General features: G+C 36.2%; 1 protein-coding gene across 1 annotated transcript; it reads right to left on the minus strand.

Moving 5' to 3' along the window:
• Window positions 1-5,166: 5,166 nt before the first annotated feature.
• BDNF (brain derived neurotrophic factor) lies at window positions 5,167-21,308 on the minus strand. The gene is made up of 2 exons (XM_083350306.1): window positions 21,240-21,308; window positions 5,167-6,643 (listed from the first exon to the last, which is right to left on the minus strand). The coding sequence occupies exons 1-2, from the start codon at window positions 21,252-21,254 to the stop codon at window positions 5,882-5,884; spliced, it is 777 nt and encodes a 258-aa protein (XP_083206432.1). The 5' UTR covers window positions 21,255-21,308; the 3' UTR covers window positions 5,167-5,881.
• Between the last annotated feature and the right edge of the window lie 614 nt (window positions 21,309-21,922).

Here is a 21,922-nt window from a genome sequence, read left to right on the forward strand (position 1 = left end):
TCACTTTTAGTAGAGAGAACTACCATTTCTTGAAACTGTTGAAGAATTTACTGGCATTTATATAGATGGGAAAAGTTTTATTTTTGGATTTCCTAAAATTTAGTTTCAGTATGTTTTCAGCAAAATGGCTATGAGACAGTGATATTCACAAGTGTACAAAGGCTTGGCAGTTGTAGAGAGGCAAATTTGTTTAACAGTATATCAGATATAGTGGAATCCACTAAGAGGATGTCCTTATACAGCCATGGTTATTGTTTTTTAACATAGTAACAGAAATGACTGAATAATAAACTGATTTAATATTTTCGTTATTATCCAGTACTTCTTAGTGAAGCATATGTTTATTATATTACCATTCGAGTACAGCCTAAGTATAACATTTCTATAACTCTCATCCTACTTTTTTTTAAAAAAAACAGGAAACATAAGACTGCAGAGCCAAATTACGCATACTTTATAATAGGATTGTACCACTTCAGACTGTTGGCTGGTAGGTTGCTTGTGTGCAAATCACCTGCCTCACATCTGGCAAAGGGAAATTAGGAACTAATGGGCTTGATCAAGACCTGTTAGCTGGGGAATTTTGGGAGTTGAACTCCAAACATCTTACTGTTTGCCAAGGCTGAGAAACACTGTCATAGAGTAATCTCTCTAAAATAAATGGGACATGTTAATGATGTAACTCCCATGGATTCAAAAGATCAATTTCAGTCCTCTGCACATTTATCTGAGATTATCATAGCTTCCTTTTGTATTGCTCAACTAACAATAATGAGGACGGACTTTATATCATTTTAAAGTTGATGAAATGATACATGAGAATACAGTAAAATGCTAGTTGGGATATGGCCTAGATCTAGGTCCATGTCATTGTTTCTAACATGTTACCTTTTTATAGACAGTTTTAGATGTAGGAGAAACTTTCAAAGAGATGATTCTGCATTTTGAAATGATAGAGCTCCAGAAGAAATCTGTATATTTTTCTGTAATGTTCTATTTTGATAAATCAAGTTTCTGAACTGTCTGCTAATTATTGTTCCTTTTGCCTAAGTTCTAGGCACTGCTTTATACAATAAAGAATGGATTTACATATGCAGTATCATTTCTGAAAGAAATAGAATCACCCTTAATTGTACAAAGTAGCATGTGCGCCTTCAAGACATTGCATGTGTTCTGCACACATTGAATTATGGCATCTGCACAAAATTCATTTGTTCTGTGATTTAATTATTTGACTTGAAAGTTATAAATGTATGTTTAGCCATTATTATATTTTAAAGGTAATAAAAGCTACTGGGTCCAATTCAAAGTTAGTCTTTATTGTTTTCAGCTAAATAAAAAGGCTTGATTCTGGGAATTATTCTTTCCTTTTCTTTCCTTTCCTTTCAACCTCTTGAAATACCCTCCCATTTGCCAATTTGTCCAAATATGAAACAGCTGCCTAGCTGCCTTACCAAAAAGATTTTATTGTTAAAATAAAAGTAGATTTTGTTTCGGGAAAAAAGAACACACATATTCTTTGTAAAACTCATGTTTGGTTTACAATTAGAGAAAAGTCACATGGTCCCCAAAAAGCCAAGGGTATTTTTTCTACATATATATGTATGTATATGTGTGTATATATATACATATATATATGATATTTAAAAACATAAACATCTATATTTAAACATATATTATATGTTAATCAGTACATTTAAATATAGCTTAATTATATTTACAATGTGATGCAGATTTTGTAAGGTTTAATGCCAGATTAATTTTTTCCAAAAAAGTCCAATAAAATTATATAAATATACAATAAATATCTGTTATACATGGAGAATAAGAGAGAGAACAAGGCCACAAACATTAACTTACATTTCCAATTTTTTTCAAAACAAAACAATAGGGCCAATGACAATGAAATATTTCCGCCACAGACAAAACACAGCAAAACGTCAACTGACTGACATTTTTGAAATCTCAGTTCCACTAAAACTGCCAAGTCTGTTTTAGTGTATTTTGCAATAGTAGGTCTGGCCTAGACTAACCAATGGGTGTTAAAAATAGTGATGGGGCTGGGCATGTGGGGGGGGGGAGCTTAAAAATAATTGCAATGTTTAGGAAAATAATTCATGAAATGGTAATTTGTTGCATAGCAAATTAATGTTTCTGTATCCTAGTAAAGAACTGTGACTATTTGCACATTTCAAATGCAGCTATCAGTCTAGGTTTACTACTGTTATATGAAATGCACCTTCATATTACGTTCCCATTCTGTGATCCTCAAGCCTCATCCTCATCCTTCTTGTCGGATAAAGTGGGAATCCTACAGCAACTAGAGAAGGTTAGACTTTAATTGGAAGGTTTATAAGCTTATACCATTATGCGTCTCCTTGTCTATTCCCCAATGTCTTGGGTGGCATCTTTCTATTATTATTTCATAACCATTAGGGAGATATTTCTTTAATGCTAACTAATTCTAGATATTTCTAATTGCATCTTGGTTAATTCATTTCTTTTTACTGTTAAAAATTAAAATGAAATAGCAACATTTTCAATTCAGAGTAAGATTATGCCTATCCAAAATCACTGTGGATACCAAGATGGATAGCATATAAATTTAATGAATAAATAAAATAAATATGTTCTAGATCCCCCCCCTTTACAGGTCACACTAATAGAGCATATTTGATATGCAATTTTGATTATGTTTAACTCTTTCGGACTGCAGACTACAGTTGTTGCTCATCATTTAAGGGAATTTGGATGGCTTATTTCAGAAATCCCTATTCCTGTGGCAGGGTTGGAGGGAAATAATTTTTTTTATGAATATGATTATTTTTGAATCTGTGTACTGTAGTTAAGAAGGTTATGTAAGAGTAACACAGAGAAAGAAAATTTAAGCTAATAGATTAAGAAAATCAGGATATGGAAATATCTCAGAGATTACTTCTGCTCTCAGTTGTGTGAACAAAAAAACACCTTCTTATATGGAATGGTTTTATCCAATCTTTTTATTTATGTAACAGGGATTTTTATAACAGATATTCTTTTCCATTTCATAATAAGAAGATGGTATTATTATAGGTTTAAAGGAACAGGTTAAAGAAACGGATGGTCATAGGCTGGAAAATGTGAGTCAACTCCAGCTACATCTTCCCTTACAAAGGATAATGTTCTATCTGTTTTGCTTTAACAACCATTTGGTTGCCTGACTTTAGGCAGATATTGTTGAATAATGAAATGGTATTTACTGCTTAGTGTCATTGATCAATAGCATTGGTTTACTTTAATACTAAACTCATGTCTAAGGACAGCATGTTCAGCTTAATCAGAATCAATCCTATTTTTCAAATATTAGAAGCCAGTAAAAAGCTTTGCTATTTTAGTTTTTTTAAAGAATATGTACTTAGATTTTTTTTCTATGTCCACATTTTCCTTTTGATAACTCTACACTTGCATATTAATGATATGGGATGACTAGTTTCCATGATTAAAGTAACAATTCCAATAGTGGAATTACAGTAGCTAGTACCTAAGTTACTGATGCTTTAAGTAAGACATATTCTGAGATCTTAATCTTTTAAAAAACACCGATTTTGGTAAAGAAATATTATCTTAGTTTTGCTAGCCCCATTCCCTCAAACACTTAAAACTCCCCCAAATCTATGCCTAAACTGTATTAAAGACTGAATTAGGCTTCTCTAGCTCCTCCTCCCAGGAAACTACTAATCAAAGAGAAGGGCATTTGCTTAGCCTTTTTGTTGACTTTCTAAGCAGGTTGTCCTTCAGAAATGGAGAGGGAGGTATTCTATCTGCAGTCTGAAGTGGTACAGTCCAAACTTCACCTATTTATATGTTTCTTATATCAAATATTTATTTGTAGCAAAACAAACCATCCTGGAAAGCATGCCTTGTTGCTATGAAATAATGATAGATACTAAATAACATTGTTATTACATGGATCATATGAGAAATGCTCTTAGGGGAAAAATGCACTTCTTCAAACTTCTTGCAAGAATAAGAATACTTGTATATATTAGACTAATTGACTATTTGTGTTCTGGGTTGTGTTGGATTTGTTTATCATTATACATGGCCTAAGGCTTTAATTCTGTGGTCAGCTCCTTGCATGTGCATCCCACTGAAATCAGCTATAATTAAAGTGCATACAACCGATGCCAGGTTTGTATCCCATCGTTTAGGGATTTTAAATCAAAGCTCCCTGTAGGAGTTAAGGCTATTTTGTGCTACCCTTTAGAAAGACATAGATGCATATAGCCATATTTAAAAGCAACAGGTAGTTAGGTTTTGAGGTAGAAGGCTCTGTCTTTCTGATTCCAGAGCCACTCCTTCCAGCTTGAATTGTTTCATAGTACAGAAAGCCGATACTTGAAAATGAAAATATTCTTGACATTACTTTTATTTTAAGAAGATCAGGCTGTACTATGTGTATTTCATGGATCTCCTTTACAGTTTCGCTGAGTTTCCATGGGTGCTATTCAGTTGAGATTACTACACCTGCCATTGCGAACAGAAGCCAATTAGCTATAAACCCTCAGTAAGTGCTGTACAGTGCTATAATTACAATAATAATGGCACGTTAGCCATTTTTGCACAAATATGATCAGATGTTCAGTTTATTTTTCCTTGGGATCTAATAATGTCATTTAACAATACTGGTTTTCCAATCACAATAAATTAGTTGTCCTGATATAACCCTGGCTGCATGGCCAGTGATTCTCCTATGGGGATATGATTCTCCATCCCCATCAATAGATGCACCTATTAAAGCTTGATAATGTCTAGCATCAAGTATAATGGATGCATATCAATGTGTGGTTCTTCCATGTTTGATTGAAATATAATGTTTGTTCTCAACACCTTGGGAGAGGGAAAAAAATTACATCTGAAAGAGACTGATGCTTTTGCTTCCCAAGATAAGAAGATCCCATATGCAACCCGAACATGAAATAATGTGTTAGAAGCCAGCACTTGTCAACCTGGTGACCTCCGTATGTGCTGCAAATGCAGCTTTAAGTGGGGATTCTGGGAGATGCACTCTCCACATAGCTGAAGGATGGAAAAGGCTGTTACAAGCAAAGTTCAAGGAATCCCCTTGGTCTGTAACCAAAATGGAAGGGTAGCTTGTAGTGTAGACTAGAAAAGAGCACTGGGCAGAAGATCGACATTGACTTTTTTAGTTGCCTCTTCTTTATTATTTTTTTCAGTAGTCTGATTTGATATTGCAAACACCTTCACAACATACAAAAAAGAAACAAAAAAAAAATCCCAAATTTGTTTCTCCAGAACATATATGTCAATGGCAGGGAGAAGGGTCTCTCCTATTTTCAAACCATGTGGGAATTTTAAACTTTAAAAAAAAAAGTCAACAGGAAAACTATGACAACAGCACCTTGACATTATTTTAATTCCAACGCTACCAGAATTTAAAAGCAGTTAACAGATATAATACTAACAGGAATAAAGATACTTACTGTCTAAAATGTAAACGGAATGTTTTGGTTCAATTTTTTTTTCCAGAAAGAGGACAGTTTATCATCAATTCACAATTGAAGCAGCATGCAATTTTATTTTTTTAATTTTTTTTAAGTTTTCAATTCTTGGCAACGGCAACAAATCACAATGTTAGAGGAATGTAATGCAATTTTGTTTGTTTTCAAAGTTGTGCGCAAATGGATTTTTTTTCCTTTTGTTCCCTTTTAGGTAATGGACATGTTCAATAAATAGATTGTGGAACCACGGTACTGTATAAACTTCCTTTATACATGCAGTCCATAAAATTATTTTCTTTCTTACTGAATAATTTACCCTGTTATGTATATATACAAATAGATAATTTTTGTCTCAATATAATCTATCCAACATGAATCCACTATCTCCCCCTTTTTATGGTCAGTGTACAAACACAGGAAGTGTCTATTCTTATAAAGCGCCATCCAACTCTCTTTTTGTTATCCATGGTGAGAGCGCGGACGTAAGACTGAGTAGTTCGGCACTGGGAATTCCAGTACCTCTTGTCTATGCCTCTACAGCCTTCTTTTGCATAACCCTTCGTGCTGCACTTGGTCTCATAAAAATATTGCTTCAGTTGGCCTTTGGGCACTGGGACTTTTTCCAGGACCGTAACCGTTGCTCCGGACATGTCTACTGCAGTCTTTTTTTCAGCTGCTGTCACCCACTCACTAGTACTGTCACACACGCTCAGCTCCCCACGGCGAGCAGGGTCAGAATGGCGCCGGACCCTCATGGACATGTTTGCAGCATCCAAATAGTTTTTATACTCCTCAAGCAGGAAAAGCAGAGGAGGCTCCAAAGGCACTTGACTGCTTAGCATCACTCGTGATGAGTACAAGTCTGCATCCTTGTTTTCTTTGCTGGGCTGAATGACCTGCTGCTCATCCAGGAGCTCCTCAATGACGTGTTCAAAAGTGTCTGCCAAAGATGTTAATCCTCTGGTGGCATCATTGGGCCCACTGAGGGTCTCCAGATTTCCCTGTGTCCGAAGACCAGGATAAGCCAAGCTGCCTTGTCCTCTGATACTAACTTCCTTCATGGGGGCAGCTTTCATGCAACTCAAGTATGAAATAACCATAGTAAGGAAAAGGATGGTCATCACTCTTTTCACTTGGTGGAACTGTTCAAGAGAAGAAAAAAGAAATGGAAAATAAATTGAAAACAAATACTTTTTTAAAAAAAATTGTGAGTGACAAAGATATACATCAGTTGTTTACTTTTTACAACAGTTGGAAAAAGCTAGACATCTATTCATCATTCTACGATCTGGTAGTTTCAAGATGGATTGGGACTGCTACTGCCAGAATTGCAACTCAGCACAGAATACTCACTGGCAAAATTTCCATGAGTTGCAATCAAACACATTAGGAGGGCATCACATTGGGGAACATACATAATAAATCCATCCACTATTAGAACATGGATAACCCAACCTGAAGTTTTATTCAGCATCTGGTTCCCATAGGACTATACTAGCATGGAGGATGCTGAGGGACTTTCAGCACTAGGAATTCATATTTGGTCACAGAGGTTGGAAACTCTGGATTAACACAGATAATAGAACTACAGCCTGGTTTAGAAATTAGATGGACCCATGATTTGTTTAATAGTGGTGTGTTGAATAAATCAGAGTTAGTTGGATTCACTCAACATACTTAAGACATAAGCCATAGTTCACAAACCCCAAAGACAGGGTCCAAAACCAAACAAATTGCATCATGGCTTCTTGCAGTGTTTGAAATCAGCTTAAATATTACTCTATACTAATCACTATACAACAGTGTTTCCCAGTTTTATTTTTTTATATCATATATCAAATGCTGTCATTTTAAATAGCTGTCTACAGCAGATGCTCTTGATTGGAGTATCCTGCTAGGAACAAGTTAAAAATGTTTGCCTAAAAGTCCCAAGGCCTTTGTGGAGAAAATGTCACACTTTAGGCATGATAATTAATTATTCTCTATTTGTATGACAAGTGTTAACAGTATGTTTGGAAAGGTTACCAAGCATCTGTGATACACTTGCAGTAATTGGAAAAAAATCAGAAAATTATTGTCTTTTGCAGGAAAATCTCAGTTTGGAGTTTGAAATTATATGAACTAATTCTGCAGAAATAAAAGTGGTATTACATCATTTTACATGGAAAAAGATATTATAAATAGAAGAGCCAATAATACTATATTATACCTGATCTGCAAACAAACAAAAACACTGAGGGACATTAGCTGCATACAGATTCTACATATAGGTCAATCAGATTCTAGAAAAAGTTCAAGCATTATCTTCAGACAAGACTCTTTTTTACAATGACCACTTTTACACCAATCCCAATAATAAAAAGTAGACTGTCATTATAAGTCAAAAGTTCTGTTAAACAACTCTGCATTTTAGTAATTTCTAGGAATCTAATAAAATTGAAACTGTTCAAATTTTAGAGGTCAAGAAGTTCCATCATATAGGTCTTTATCCCTCTTAACTTATGGCAAAAATATCTATTAACAGATTCCTCTTGGTTTTTCATAAACTGAGTTTATACTGGGTGAGAAAACAGCCCTGCAGATACAGTATACCTAGGTAGAACTCAGTTTAACATGTAAATAAACCACAGCCTGTATAAACCATGATTTGAGCTAAGCATTACATGCGCAAATCAAGCCATTGAGACTTATTTAACCAACCATGCCTGGAATAAATCAAGATTGAGCATAATGAATCTCGTTGTTTGTTGTTTGTGGAATTACAGTGCAATGACACAATGTTTTTTGTTATTTTTTTAAATTTGTTTTTAATCATTCTTTGTTTAAATTTTCCCTTTCTAATTATAGAATACTCAAAGTGGCTAATAATCTCTAGTTATATACCAAAGTTGAGATACCTCTATTCAGACTCTGTGTTCCAGGGTATCCTGGGTGAATAGAAGCTGATACTACTTTTATATTATATACAAAGTTAAGCACAACTGCTTTCTACTCATTTGAATGCATGCTCACTACTTCCGAACAGTTGTTTACAGATTCTAAATAAATAGATATGACAGATGCAGATGTTTAGATACACTTTCAGTCAATACTTTGTAACACTTCTTTTGGCAGAGATAACAGCTTCCAATATTTTCCACAGCCGGCCAAAATATTTTTACTTTTGGCATTTTTCCCTACTGTTCCTTGCAGAACAATTCTAGCTCAGAAATATCCTTAGGTCTCCTTATATGCATTGAATCCCACCCCCCCACACACACATGATTTTCAAGCCTATAAACTATGAAGGCTGTACCAAAACCTTTTTCGTTTTTCTAGAAGCAGATTTGAAAGATTATTGTCTTGTTGAAATAGCCAACCTCTTTCTAGGTTTATTTTTTTCATCGATTATGGAACAGCTTGAGAATCAAGAAAAATCACTGGTAAAATTACCCCAAGCTGAAAATACTTGCAAAACAGAACCTACACATTACTATAAGGAATGTCCTGAAAACTTTACCTGACACTGGAGTAGGTATCCACAGGTCCACACAACAGTGTTGCTTATACAATGATCTGCATGGGAGAGTTGTCAGAAGGAAACCTCACCACAAAAACCATTCTCTAAATTGTGCAAAAGAAAACCACAAGAAACCTGAAATATTTGGGATCGAACTACTTTAGAAAAATGAAACAAAAATTAAACTGTTGGGCCACAACTACATAGGATACATCTGGAGAACAAGGCCTAAGTACTAAAGAAAATAATATTTTGCCAATGATGGGTGTATTATGCTTTGGTGTTGTGGGACAACCAAATCTTCTTCTGATGAGTTTAATAAACAAAGGTGGACATAGAATGCAGAATAAATGTATAAAGACTTTTATCTGATTACAGAAAACACTTGGAAGCTATTAATTCTCCTCAAAAAGATCTTATAAAATTCTAACTGGAGAGAGTTTACAAACTTTGATAGCTGCCATATACATTGTTTTCTTATTTTGATAAACAACAGCACATAGGGCTTAGCTACACAGCCTAGGAGGGTACATGTAGATAAATATACGCCATTTAATATTTTCTGAAGACCTGTCCTCCCAACAGAGCTTTGTTCTCATAGATAGCCTGCTGCCAAAGTAGGCGGAAGCCAGTCCAATATGTTCCAGCATGAACGCATGTTTGATCTGGAAAAAGATCTCCCATCTGGACAATCCATGGTGCACTGAAGAGAAGACATGGTAAAAGGTGATGACCAGCTCCAGTTGGCTTTGAAAATCAGCTATCTGGTTTATGGGTTCAATGCCTGTTCTACAATATTGTTTTAGTTGATGAACAGAATGGAGCCCTGGCTCCCCTAGAGTAGTTGGCTCATTGTCGACCCTGAAATTGGCTTGCCTATTCCCAGTTTAATATATGTAATTGAAAGGACTCAACCCTTCTACTACTGTAGCCTGTGCAGTGGGGAATTCTTGTTCTAGGTTACCATTCTTGGGGAATCCCTAAATCTTTGCTTCCTCTCTTCACTCCATTTAGAATATCATCTAGAATAGAAGTGGCTTCAACATATAGTCATTTATTCCTCTTCTCCTATCCTTTTGGATATGCAGAGCTTTATGCACACTGATTTGACACAAGAATCAGCAAAGTGATTTCTTAGACTTCAGCTTTTCTACAACATTTATCCAATATCTGCATTTTGACTGCAAGATCTGGATGACCACTATTTGGCAGTCAACAGGAACAAAAAGTTCAACATTCTCCTATTTACTAGTGGTTGACAGGCCAACTAGTCAATAATCATCAGAAAAATTATGCAGAAATACCCAAGTGTACTCAATGCAAAAAAGACATCTTGCACAAACCAAAATCATTTACTTGAACTCCACCACCAAGAACATTTATGCAGCACCTGCATAAATCCAGGGAATTACTACACAGCAATTATGATAAATTCTTTGCAGCCATCTAATGGTGGTCTGGCTGATAGGTTGACTGTTATTTGGGGGAAAGCCAAATAAAAAAAATATATTGGGTGTGGTGGCTGAACCTTGGAAACACCATCCTGGTACATTCTGCCTGGTGACTGGAGGTTGGGTTTCTTATAGTTGGTGATTTTCAAATTTTACTCAAGGACAATTGCCAATTGTTGCCATTACAGTGTGTGTGGAAAAAAAGCATGGCCCCATTCCTAATGCCTATTTATTTATGAAATGTATATGGTCTCCCATCTTAAGCAAATGATTTGGGGTGACTTATTAAAGACATATTGTGGGTATAGCTTGGTCTATCTCCATGTGATTTTTCAGCTCTGGAATGGGAAGAAAGCATGGCAAAGTGATTGTGTAGATAAACCCAAACATAAGTATCAGTCTAAATTTACAAAGCTTAATTTTGTACCTTACAGAGATTGTGTCAGGTTCTGTTTACTTAAATGCTCAGTGAAACTCTATCACCACCCTACCTAGCATCTCAGTGAATTCTTTCACAAGAAAGTACTGTCCTAATCCATGAATAACATCAAACATCTTTCTCATCAACCAGATAGACAACAGAGGGCATGGTTGAATGCTGTAATCAATTAGTGTATGGAAGGCACATTCTGTGACTTGTCAGGTTGGTAGTGAGCTTTTAACAGAATAAAATAGGGTTGGGAATGGATCTTGGAGGTCTTCTAGTCCAACCCCCTGCTCAAGCAGGAAACCCTATAACATTTCAGACAAATGGCTGTCCAATCTCTTCTTAAAAACCTCCAGTGTTGGAGCATTCACAGCTTCTGGAGGCAAGTTGTTCCACTGATCAATTGTTCTAACTGTCAGGAAATTTCTCCTTAGTTCTTGTTTGGTTCTCTTCTTGTTTACTTTCAATTCATTGCTTTTTGTACTGCCTTCAGGTTCTTTGAAGAATAAATTGACATGCACACCCCCTTGGTATTAGAGCACCTTATACTTTTCAGTCACTGTACACCTTCACCTCATTTCCTTGGAAAAATAACTGTGGAGTGTAAGACCACTAACTCAGTAGGAATTGACTTTTTGATTTCATGCCAGATAGCCTGACTAGGACAATGTGATTTGTCAAAATATGCAGAATGAAAATGCTCCTTTTCCTGTCACTGAATTCTCTAGGTTTCTTGCTCAGCTAACTAGACTTAGGGGAAAAAATACACTCAAGCAAACTGTAAACATCTTATTCATAAGTCCATGTACTTGGACTTCCGTAAACTTGTATTGCATGTTTCTTATCCCTGATCACTTTCCTTTCCCTCTTCCCCAAGCAAAGAGACAAACAAGTACATATACTGCTGTGTGCCCTCTTCTATAATGTTTTTAAAACAAGGATGCCAGAATTTCAAATGATTCCAAATTTTCAGATGAAGATAAAACATGATGGATAATTACAATAAATTACAATACATTGCCCAATTATTTGGCAAGTTCCAGTTGCTTATGTCAGTGATGCATCTGAGACTTCTAAAAGATGGTTTAAACTTTTCACAAAATTAATTTGAATTGATCTAATATGGCAGTGTCCAATGCCAGATATTGGCATGTGGATTCAATAAATGTGTGGCAACACAGCAAGTGAGCAAATGGAGAATGGTAAAGTACATTTCCCCCCACCCCATACCTTCTTCACCACCCACCCACCACCTGGATTCCCATCTTGCCCTCTGTTTAATGAATTTTCATAGCAGATAATTGGCATAGGGAGACTGCAGAATGAGTTCTGGAGTTAGTTCATTACCAGCAGTGGCCCACACTTCTGAATTAAGAGGGAAGAGAAATATTCCTTCAGAGAATAGTTGGAAAGCAAAAATGCTGAGCGCAATCTAGGGGTCTCAGTTAGAACCTTCGAATTATTTATTTTTATCCCTTGCAGTTATCAACTATGAGCGATTTGAAATCCAAAAAGTATATTGTTTTTAAAATATTATTAATATGCTAAAACCCTTCTTCCCAAGGTAGCTTTGAATATAGTTAGTCAAACCCAAAGAAAAACATTTTAAAGCCGATCTGAATTTTATTAGTAGTCGTTAATGGAACTCCAGAGAAAGAGGGTTCCACCTTGTATGGAGTGTCTGACTTGGCTGTTTTCTCTGGTAATGAGGAAGCATGTTGAATGTTCATGCATCCTCTTGGGACCTGCATGAAAATCTTGGATCCAAATTGCCATGTCTGCTACTGAGCTGCTGACTAATCATCTGGCATTATGGAAAATGGGATGGTTTTTCAGACAGCATGGGGAACAGCTAATGCTCCAAGTTGGGAATAAATTTGACCTAAACATTTGGGTTGTAGAATGGATACTGTATTCTGTTGAACATTCGATTGAGGTACTGTCCTAGAACAGACAATTTAAAATGTAGGGCATTTCTTGTCCTGAATAATGAATATAAAACACACTACTGTTTAATTCCATGTAGTCAAGAAATGCATGCAATTAGTATTGATTTAGTTCTCATCTAGCCTACTCGTGTGTTTTAGCTCCCACTGTAACAGTCCACACTTTGTGAGATCATATTATTCATCTGGTGAAGTAGGTTGGGCTGTTGCCAAGGAACATTTCTTCCATAGATACCCAAGACCTCATGTCTTGCTAAACTATTGCCAGCACTTAGGTCTGTCATTCCTTACATGCAAGAACATAGGTATCTGCAAGTATCTTCATGTTGCAAAGACATGCATTAACAACATTTGTAAATACTTAATATTTGTTTTGCTGGAGTGAGAATGTATTGTTTCAACAGGCTCCTCCATTATTTTGTCTATGCTATCAATTAAGGTTCCCAATTTGTGCCCCCTGTATATTTTTATCACATACCATACTACTATAAGTCAAGCGTGACATATATAATGGCTGTCAGATGTTGGCTGTCATCTTGTTTTGCAAATATTAGTATTTGCACTTTACTAACTGTGCTGAAAAGCATGGGGGAAGGGAGGCAACACAGAGAGAATGCACTTCAATTCTCAGATCTTATACCATATTATACCAAAAAAGAATTTGAAAGGGGTTTTTTTAGCAAAAAAGAAGAGGTGGTACAGTATGGCTACACAGAACTAAAAGTCATCTATCAGCAGTACACATTTTAATACTATCGTGTTGGATTAAGTAATGTAACAGTATTCAGACCATTTCTTTGCTTATTACTTATTCTATCAATCCCATATTTTTTCTCTTAATGGAGTGGATAAGGCAGTTGCCTTTACTCCATATAAGCAATAAATGAAAATACCCTAAAATTAATAATAATATGATGATGCTTTATGACATCCAAAGTTCTTGGGAAGCACAATGCAGATGGAGGCTAACACCACATTTTTGAGTATACAGTAACACCAATAATCAAATTAAAGTCAGATGACAATAAGAAAAATGAAATTAAGGCCAGCTCAGTTGCTTATCTATTAGTTATCTCTCCCTCTTTCTTCAAACAGAGGCAAACGTTCATCTAATAAATAATATTGTTGAGTTCTATAACACAGGAGAATGCCTTTGACTATAATGTAAGATGCAGTGATAGCTTCCAACAATTCCATTCTGAATAAGGTGTCTGCTGTTAATACTTAGTAAGCAATGTAGTCAATCATTTATTTTTATTTTAAGTAGTAGCATTTTTCTTCAACCTCCAGCTTCTGATTAAGGCACTAGCTTAGAAAATGGGAGGCCATGAGTTCTAGTCCCACCTTAGGCAGGAAGCCAGCTGAGTAAACTCCCTTTCTCTTAGCCTTAGGAAGATGGTGATAATGGCAAACTACTTCCAAAAACCCTTGCCAGGAAAACTGCAAGGACTAGTCCAGACAATTACCAGGAATCAATGCTGACCTGAAGAGATGGAAAAGAGTTTTTGAGATGCATTTATATGTAAGTATGGTCTGAGTCTCCTAATATAGATTGCAAAGATGTGCTGGTAAATATTAGGAGCTGACTCTGCCAGCTTCGTTGCTGCCAGCAAGCTAGCTATGGAAGAGCTCCCTAGGCGTAGTGGCTTAGCTCTACTTTCAACAGGCCAAAAAAATTCCAGAAAATATACTATTGGCTGTTTCAAGCCAGTGGGATCTGGTTCCAGCATAATGATGCAGATTGATCTGTACAGGTTCCTTTGGAGTCAACTATAAACATCAACACTGATTGACTGGCCAGCAATCTGAAAGAAGTCTGGGTTAAGGGGCAAATTTTTGTGCTTGCTTGACGGTTGACCTTTACTGAAGATCTTCGATGTTGCCCCAGAGGAAAGCATTTACTACCAGTAGCACTGCTTCTCTAGCCATGCTGAAATCCAGACAACTGTATGAAGTATTCTGTGCTTGGAATATGGGCTTGTGTTTGTCAAACAGCAGCCCCTCACCCATCAATTTGACATAGCAAGCTGAAGATACTTTCAAAAACAGATGGCAGTCTGCTGATCTAAGAAAAGGAAATGTTTTAAAAATCTTTCAAGCATGTCAAAACCCTTGGGCATATGTAAAGTTTAGTTTGGAAATTTCAGCTCCCGAATTTTAAATGCATAATCCAAATCATGTAGTAGGGCTAAGTAGTAGCTTGATTCATTATGCACCGCATTCCAAATATTAATATGCATATTCTATACACCAAACCTACAGTATTTCTGTTTAAAATTCACTATATGTATATAATGGGTATGCAAATTTCCAAATCTGATAACAGTCATAATGGTCTCCCTGCCCTCATTTAAAAATTCTTGGAGGAAAAGCAAACGATCCACACAAATGCTGGATTATAGCCATTTGTGCTGATTGGCATGACTGCAATTTCATTCATTTTTATGGCTGAGAAGGGCGAGAGCAATATCAGTCCTCAGGCCTGTGCTCCCTTTTTAAAAATCCATTCCCCTCCAGGTCAAATATATTTTTTAGCCTTGTCTATCAATTATGTTTTTAAAATATTTAAGTTCAAAGATGAGGAAGGGAGCATTTGTCAATAACAATAATAAAACACTCAGACATTCAAGATTACATTGGCTGAGCCACATAATAGAAATGTTTAGAGCTATCATCTGGATATGCCTTCCCTATATTTATTAATAAAATTTGACCGAGGAATATAGAAAAAGGATCTACTGCTTAAGGTACTGTGCCACCCAGAATAGTTTAGAATGATCAAACTGTAGGCTGTGAACCCAAATATATTAAAACAATAATCCCATACAAAATGTTCCTATATATGGCCTGGCTCATAAATCAAGTGACTGGGAGCAATTTAATTTGCAAAGGGTACTTGATTTTTGCTGCATAAATCTGAATGAGTTCTAGATCAGATGTCCCCAACCTTTGGGGCACCAGGGACCGGTTCAATGGAGAGGTTTTTCTGAGGACTGGAGGGTGTGTGGTTTTGTATGCTGCCTGCATCTTATGGATGGGGCTTTGCTTGTTTGTGTGGACCAGTTGCTGGCATGCTACGCCGTGGTACTGGTCCATGGACCGGGGGTTGGGGACCTCTGTTCTAGATGGCAACAATGTGATACCAGAAAATACTAAATGTATTCCTAAAACAGGTAAACCTAGGATTACTAGATCTGACTGCAAAAATCAGAATGATCATCAAATGCAGAATTAGTTTCAAATAAATTTCTATATTCCTTTTCTGTTACCTAATGATCTAGTTTTGCAGCCTAGATCTAGTAGCCCTATCTTAATATGAAGATTGTGTACTCCAGATGATATTGGGAAGGAGGTGTCTAAAATATAGCTTAACCATAACTTATTAAAAAACTCACATGACTGCTAGCTGGAGGAAAAGAGATACAGAAAATTAACTCTAGAGGTCATCTGGAGTTTTACAGTACCTATCTAACAATTCTAGTTCTAAAAATATTGTGTAAATAGCTTCTTTATAGCCTGGAATATATGAAATTTACCTGTAAAGGTAAAATTCTTCACCACTATATTAACATATTTTTCTTCAATCCATAAGCAGGTATCCTTTGCACTGTCCTTTTTGACCCTATTCTTTCTCCTCACACTTTTAATAGCAATAGCACTTAGACTTATGAGAAGTGTGAGAATTATATGAGAATTCATAACTATTATTTCCAAAATACAAAGAAAATAAAATTATTAATCCATGCTATATTAAAGTAACATTTCTTTTAAATTTATCAAAAGGAAATGGCAATCTGATGCACACTGATTATTTCTAAGAAATAATAATAATAATAATAATAATAATAATAATAATTATTATTATTATTATTATTATTATTATTATTATTATTATTATTATTATTTTATTTATATACCGCCCTTCTCCCAAAGGACTCAGGGCGGTGTAATATACAAATATATTTATTGATAGATAAATCACTGTATCAGCAGGGGAAAATAAGTTTAGAAAACTATAATTTTATTTTGTGCCTCTGCATATATGATTTCATTGCTTCATTTCCTACTTTTTAAATCTTTTCATAGGTGTGTAAACAGATACTGGAATGGATTGCATGTTAGCACATGATTTGCAAGTACTGAATCTACGAAGAGCAAGAAGGATTAGAGTCAGATGCAAGTGCCACTGGCTGTTCAGTACACACAAGTTATCCTTGAGGATACATATTCACCCAACTGTATAATTATTTTTTTAATTACTGAAAACACCCCATACACGCACCCTAACCACATACTAATGACTTCAAGTGCTTCTAAAATAGCGACGTTAGAAGTATTCCCCTTGTTTGACTGTTTAGTGGTTTATAATTTGCCCAGATAACACAGCAAGCCAACTATATTATATTACAACAGATAATGGCAATCAGTATTAAATACAGTGGTTGAGACTTCAAAATAAACAAGAGATTATGTGGAAACCAAGCTATAAAGTTACAACATGAAAAGATATTTTGTTCTGTTTAAGAATGTAATAGCTTTTGCATCAATCATGAAACTATTTGAACATTAGATAAGACATTGATTTAATAACTCTATTGGCCAATAATTCATGAAGGTGGAGATGATCCAATATTCATGTAGAAATGGAATGCCCATTCTTTATCTTTCTCCATATTCTAGATTTTTTCCTTTGATATTCTGAGAATTTTTTTTTAAAGCTACCATCCATCTTGAGGTAGGAAACACTATTTTGCATCACAGAAAGACCATTTTAATCCTGCATTGTGTAACCATGATGGCAAACTATGTGAAATAACCACAAAAAGTAAATAAGCGAAAAAGTATATTCCAACAAATATTCTACCTCTCATATTAGGGCTAATATAAACCTAGCATTTTTTCATGTTTGGTAGTTAAACCTACATTAGAGTTATCAGGTCCAGACTGTAAAAATCTGGATGATCAATAGATGTCAGCAAAATGATTCAGAAAATTGTGTCTTCTGCCATCCAGTGTTCATTCAGGGTTTTGTAGCTCAGGCCTAAATCACCTGTATTATCTAAATTCATTTTTAAATTTTGCTATGAAATGAGTTCCATAGTTTAACAATGAAAAGTGTAAGGTACTTTTGGGTCAAATATTTTGAGAGAGGAGGAAAACTTTTTTCTGACCACTTTTTCCATTTTATACAGAAATGTATTCACTTTCATCATGTCCTCTAATTCATTTCAAACAACTATGAAACTGATTGACAGAGAAATTCCTTCTGTTGCTTCACTATTTGTTAGTCATTGCTCACTTTCAGACCATTGTTTCTACAGCCTGAACTTGATCCCAGTGTGTTTCATCCTAGAAATATAGTTGGGGGGGGGGACTTCCAGTTCTCATGTTCAGGGCAGGAACCGTCCGACTATCCCAGACAAATGGCTGTCCAACTCCTGTTTGAAATCTCTTTTATTTGTTTTATTTGTTTTATTATTATATTAAATGTCTGCCAGAATCAAATTCTATAAACTGTAATTTGAAGAGAATGTTGAGGCTTTTTTATTAGAAACCTTTGAACTTTCTCAGAATTACAGATTTCTGGAGAAGAAAGGGAGATGGTTAAAGCAGTGTGCACCTTGAAGTAAACATCTTGAAAGTGATCTACACTTTAATCTGATTCAAACTTTGTGGTAGGTATCTTCCAATATACAGTGCCTGTAATCAGTGTTATTTGAAGTACTTCGCACTCAAGACCTGATTCATATTGGCAGAAATACAATATCTTCATCATTGTGACAGACTTTTTCTATGCCAATGTCAGTTTAAATTGTTGACTTATGGACTTACGACCCTCAGGATGAGGTTAGATGAAACGTGGGTTGGTTTAACTGATGTCATTTGAAGAGTGTCTAAGCAACCTAGAAGACTTTTGATAGCTCTCATAACTTCACAGTGATGAAAATGCTGTTTGGTAATTATAAGCAATCATTAAACAGATTACGCAAACAATGGGATCTAATTGAGCTTCGTTTTGTTTTTAAACATATACCACCCACTTTGTCATAATTTTTCTGAGTCAAATTCAGTGCGCTTGTTCTAACATATAAATCCCTTCACAATTCAGGACCTGCCTGTCTAAAGGAAAAGCTCTCCTTTTATATTACTAACTGTCAATTTCACTCAACAATTGACCATTCTTTAAAAGACCCACTAAGGAAAGAAGCCTAGCTGGAACACATTGAAGCTAGAACTTTTCTGCAGCGGCTCTAATGCTGTGAATTTCCCTTCTCATTGTTTTAACCTCTTGGGTTACTTTTTAAGTCACCTGAAAACCTGATTTTAGAAACTGGCATTTCCTTACAGAAGCTCATTTATGTTTACACAAATGCTACTTTTAATTGTGATGTGATTGGCTTTCTCCTATTATTCGGTGGGTGTATTTGTTTTTATGTAGCATATTATTGTTTCATGTAAACTGGCTTTGCCAGGAGCATGTGAGTATATATTTAAAACATAAATAAATGAATAAATGTATTTATTATAATGCATAGATATATACAAAAGTTCTTTTTTCCACAGAGGCCAAGATTGATTTGGGACTAAGTAGCCCTGAAAAAAATGTTTACAAAATTCAAATGGCTAAACAGTCAAAGCTAACCAACCGAGTGTTATTCAGTGAAGATGCAATAATTATATTAATTTTACCAAAATCCAATTTTTCCTTTTTCTACAATGTTCTCATTAGTCTTACTTGGTTATCAGAAATGAAAGATATCTATATAGTCTATGAGAACCACTATTGAATGATGTTTCTTTTAAAAAAAACACCTTCCATCAGGAAGAAATTAAACCAGGTGATGTCTTGACAGCCAATTCAGAAATTTAGTTTTTTCTATGATGGACTATTATGAAAAAAAAGTTTTTGATTATGATCTGTCTGTAACTAAATGTGGACATTTATCAGATGCTGAAGGATCAATAAGATGCACTGTGAAAAATGTGATGCGCATTCCCTGAATTTTGAATTAATAAAGGTGGACGATGATATTAAATTGGACAAGCCTTATTTTTAGAGCTCATTTTATTGGATTAGAAATACAAGTCTATGCTATGAAAACAGGAAAAGACATTCAGCAACATATGGACAGATCCAAATTAAGCAGATGAGATGTAGATAAGTTCTAAATTGCTAGGATTTAAGAAGGAAAGATCCAGTCTTTCTACCATTTGCAAGGATTCCTTTCAATTACCACTTTAGACAGTTTCACAGTTAGTTTAGCCCATCTGTATTCATGTCCTATTCCATGTCTCCTTTGTTTGGGTGCTTCTGTCATGTTGCTGTGCAGCCTAAGGCTTTGCTGAAAAGCACAGCTCCAGTTCCAGGTTTGCATAGTTTTAAATATCCTGTCCATGTCTCTAGATCCACCCATGTTCAATTAACAAGTGGGGATGGGTGAGTGAAGCCTAACTGGATCACTACTGGTTTTAGAATGTTGTTGTTGTTGTTGTTGTTGTTATTATTATTATTATTATTATTATTATTATTATTATTATTATTATTATATTTTTATACCGCCCTTCTCCCGAAGGACTCAGGGCGGTGTACAGGGCAATAAATATAAAAACGAAATACTAAAGTTAAAAAACAATTAAATATTATGCCCGAATATAAAACAGTAATTAAAAGACATATTAAAACCCCAACCCTAACCCATCAAACCAGGTCAGATTGCTCGAATAAATAAGTTTTTAGATTGCGCCGGAAGGAGCGAAGGTCGGGGGCCATCCGGAGCTCAACTGGCAAGCGGTTCCACAGGTCTGGCGCGCCCACAGAGAATGCCCTCCCCCTAGGGGCCACCAATCGACATTCTTTGATCGGAGGCACCCTGAGGAGGCCCTCTCTGTGGGAGCGCACTGGACGGAGGGAAGTTGACGCCGTCCGCAGGTGTTGCCGTAGGTAATCCGGACCCATGCCATGTAGGGCCTTGTAAGTCATTACCAACACCTTGAATCTCACCCGGAGGGCAACCGGCAGCCAATGCAGCTCGCGGAGCAAAGGTGTAACATGGGAGTATCGGAAGACTCTCAGCACTACTTGCGCGGCTGCATTCTGCACCAGTTGGAACCTCCGAGTGGTCTTCAAGGGCAGCCCCATGTAGAGAGCATTACAGTAGTCCAGACAAGAGGTCACAAGCGCATGAGTGACTGTACGCAAGGCATCCCGGTCCAGATAGGGTCGCAACTGGTGCACCAGGCGAACCTGGGCAAAGGCCCCCCTAGTCACAGCTCCAATATGCTCTTCTAAAGAGAGCTGTGAGTCTAGAAGGACCCCCAAGTTGCGCGCCCTATCTACGGCCAGTTTGGCCAAAAAACCCCAAAACCAAACCACAACCCTTAAGGAACATAAATTATTAAGGAACTTGGAATTACCTTTCCCCACTTCATATTTGGAGCAGTGAAAGTAGGGGAAAGATCCTGGACTAGATCTGGCCTCTCAGATGTAGCCCCCTTTTCTCAATTGCCACGCCAAATGCCAAAGCACATGATCTGAAGAAATATGAGAATGTGAATAAAAGGCAATCTAACATACTGCTAAGATGGATGTCTCATGGCAACAAATTATATTCATTCTGTTTTGTATTGTCTAGGAATATTGTGGCGTATGCAAGCAACAAGCCAGGCAACCCTTCCTCTGCCACCATGACCATTCATTGCCAACCATCCAAAGAGGCATGCAGAACTAATATTTCTAGAGTTCTGTTAGTACATGCCTGAAAAGTCTTGTACAGGAAAGAAATGTTTATAAGAAATGCAACATTCCAGGATACAGTAGACAGTTCTGATGGGGAAGGTCTGGCCAAACCTTTGATAAAGGAAGAGTGATAGAATCAGGAGGATCAGTGGCCATTCAGTTTTATTTTCTAAATACACTACCTACCTTTGCTGAACTTCTGATGCTGGGTGGCCCTGGTTAAAGTAGCAAAGAGTAGACAAGTCAATATGCTGTTAGCCATAGCTGGTTGCTGGAATGGAAAGGTCTGAGAGCATGCACTGCTGAACTAGAAATGCCAGTTAGCACAGCTCCAATAGGCATTAGCAACAGCAAGCTTTGT

Source organism: Vipera ursinii (genome assembly GCF_947247035.1).
Source record: "Vipera ursinii genome assembly, chromosome: 1".
Taxonomy (NCBI): Eukaryota; Metazoa; Chordata; class Lepidosauria; order Squamata; family Viperidae; genus Vipera; species Vipera ursinii.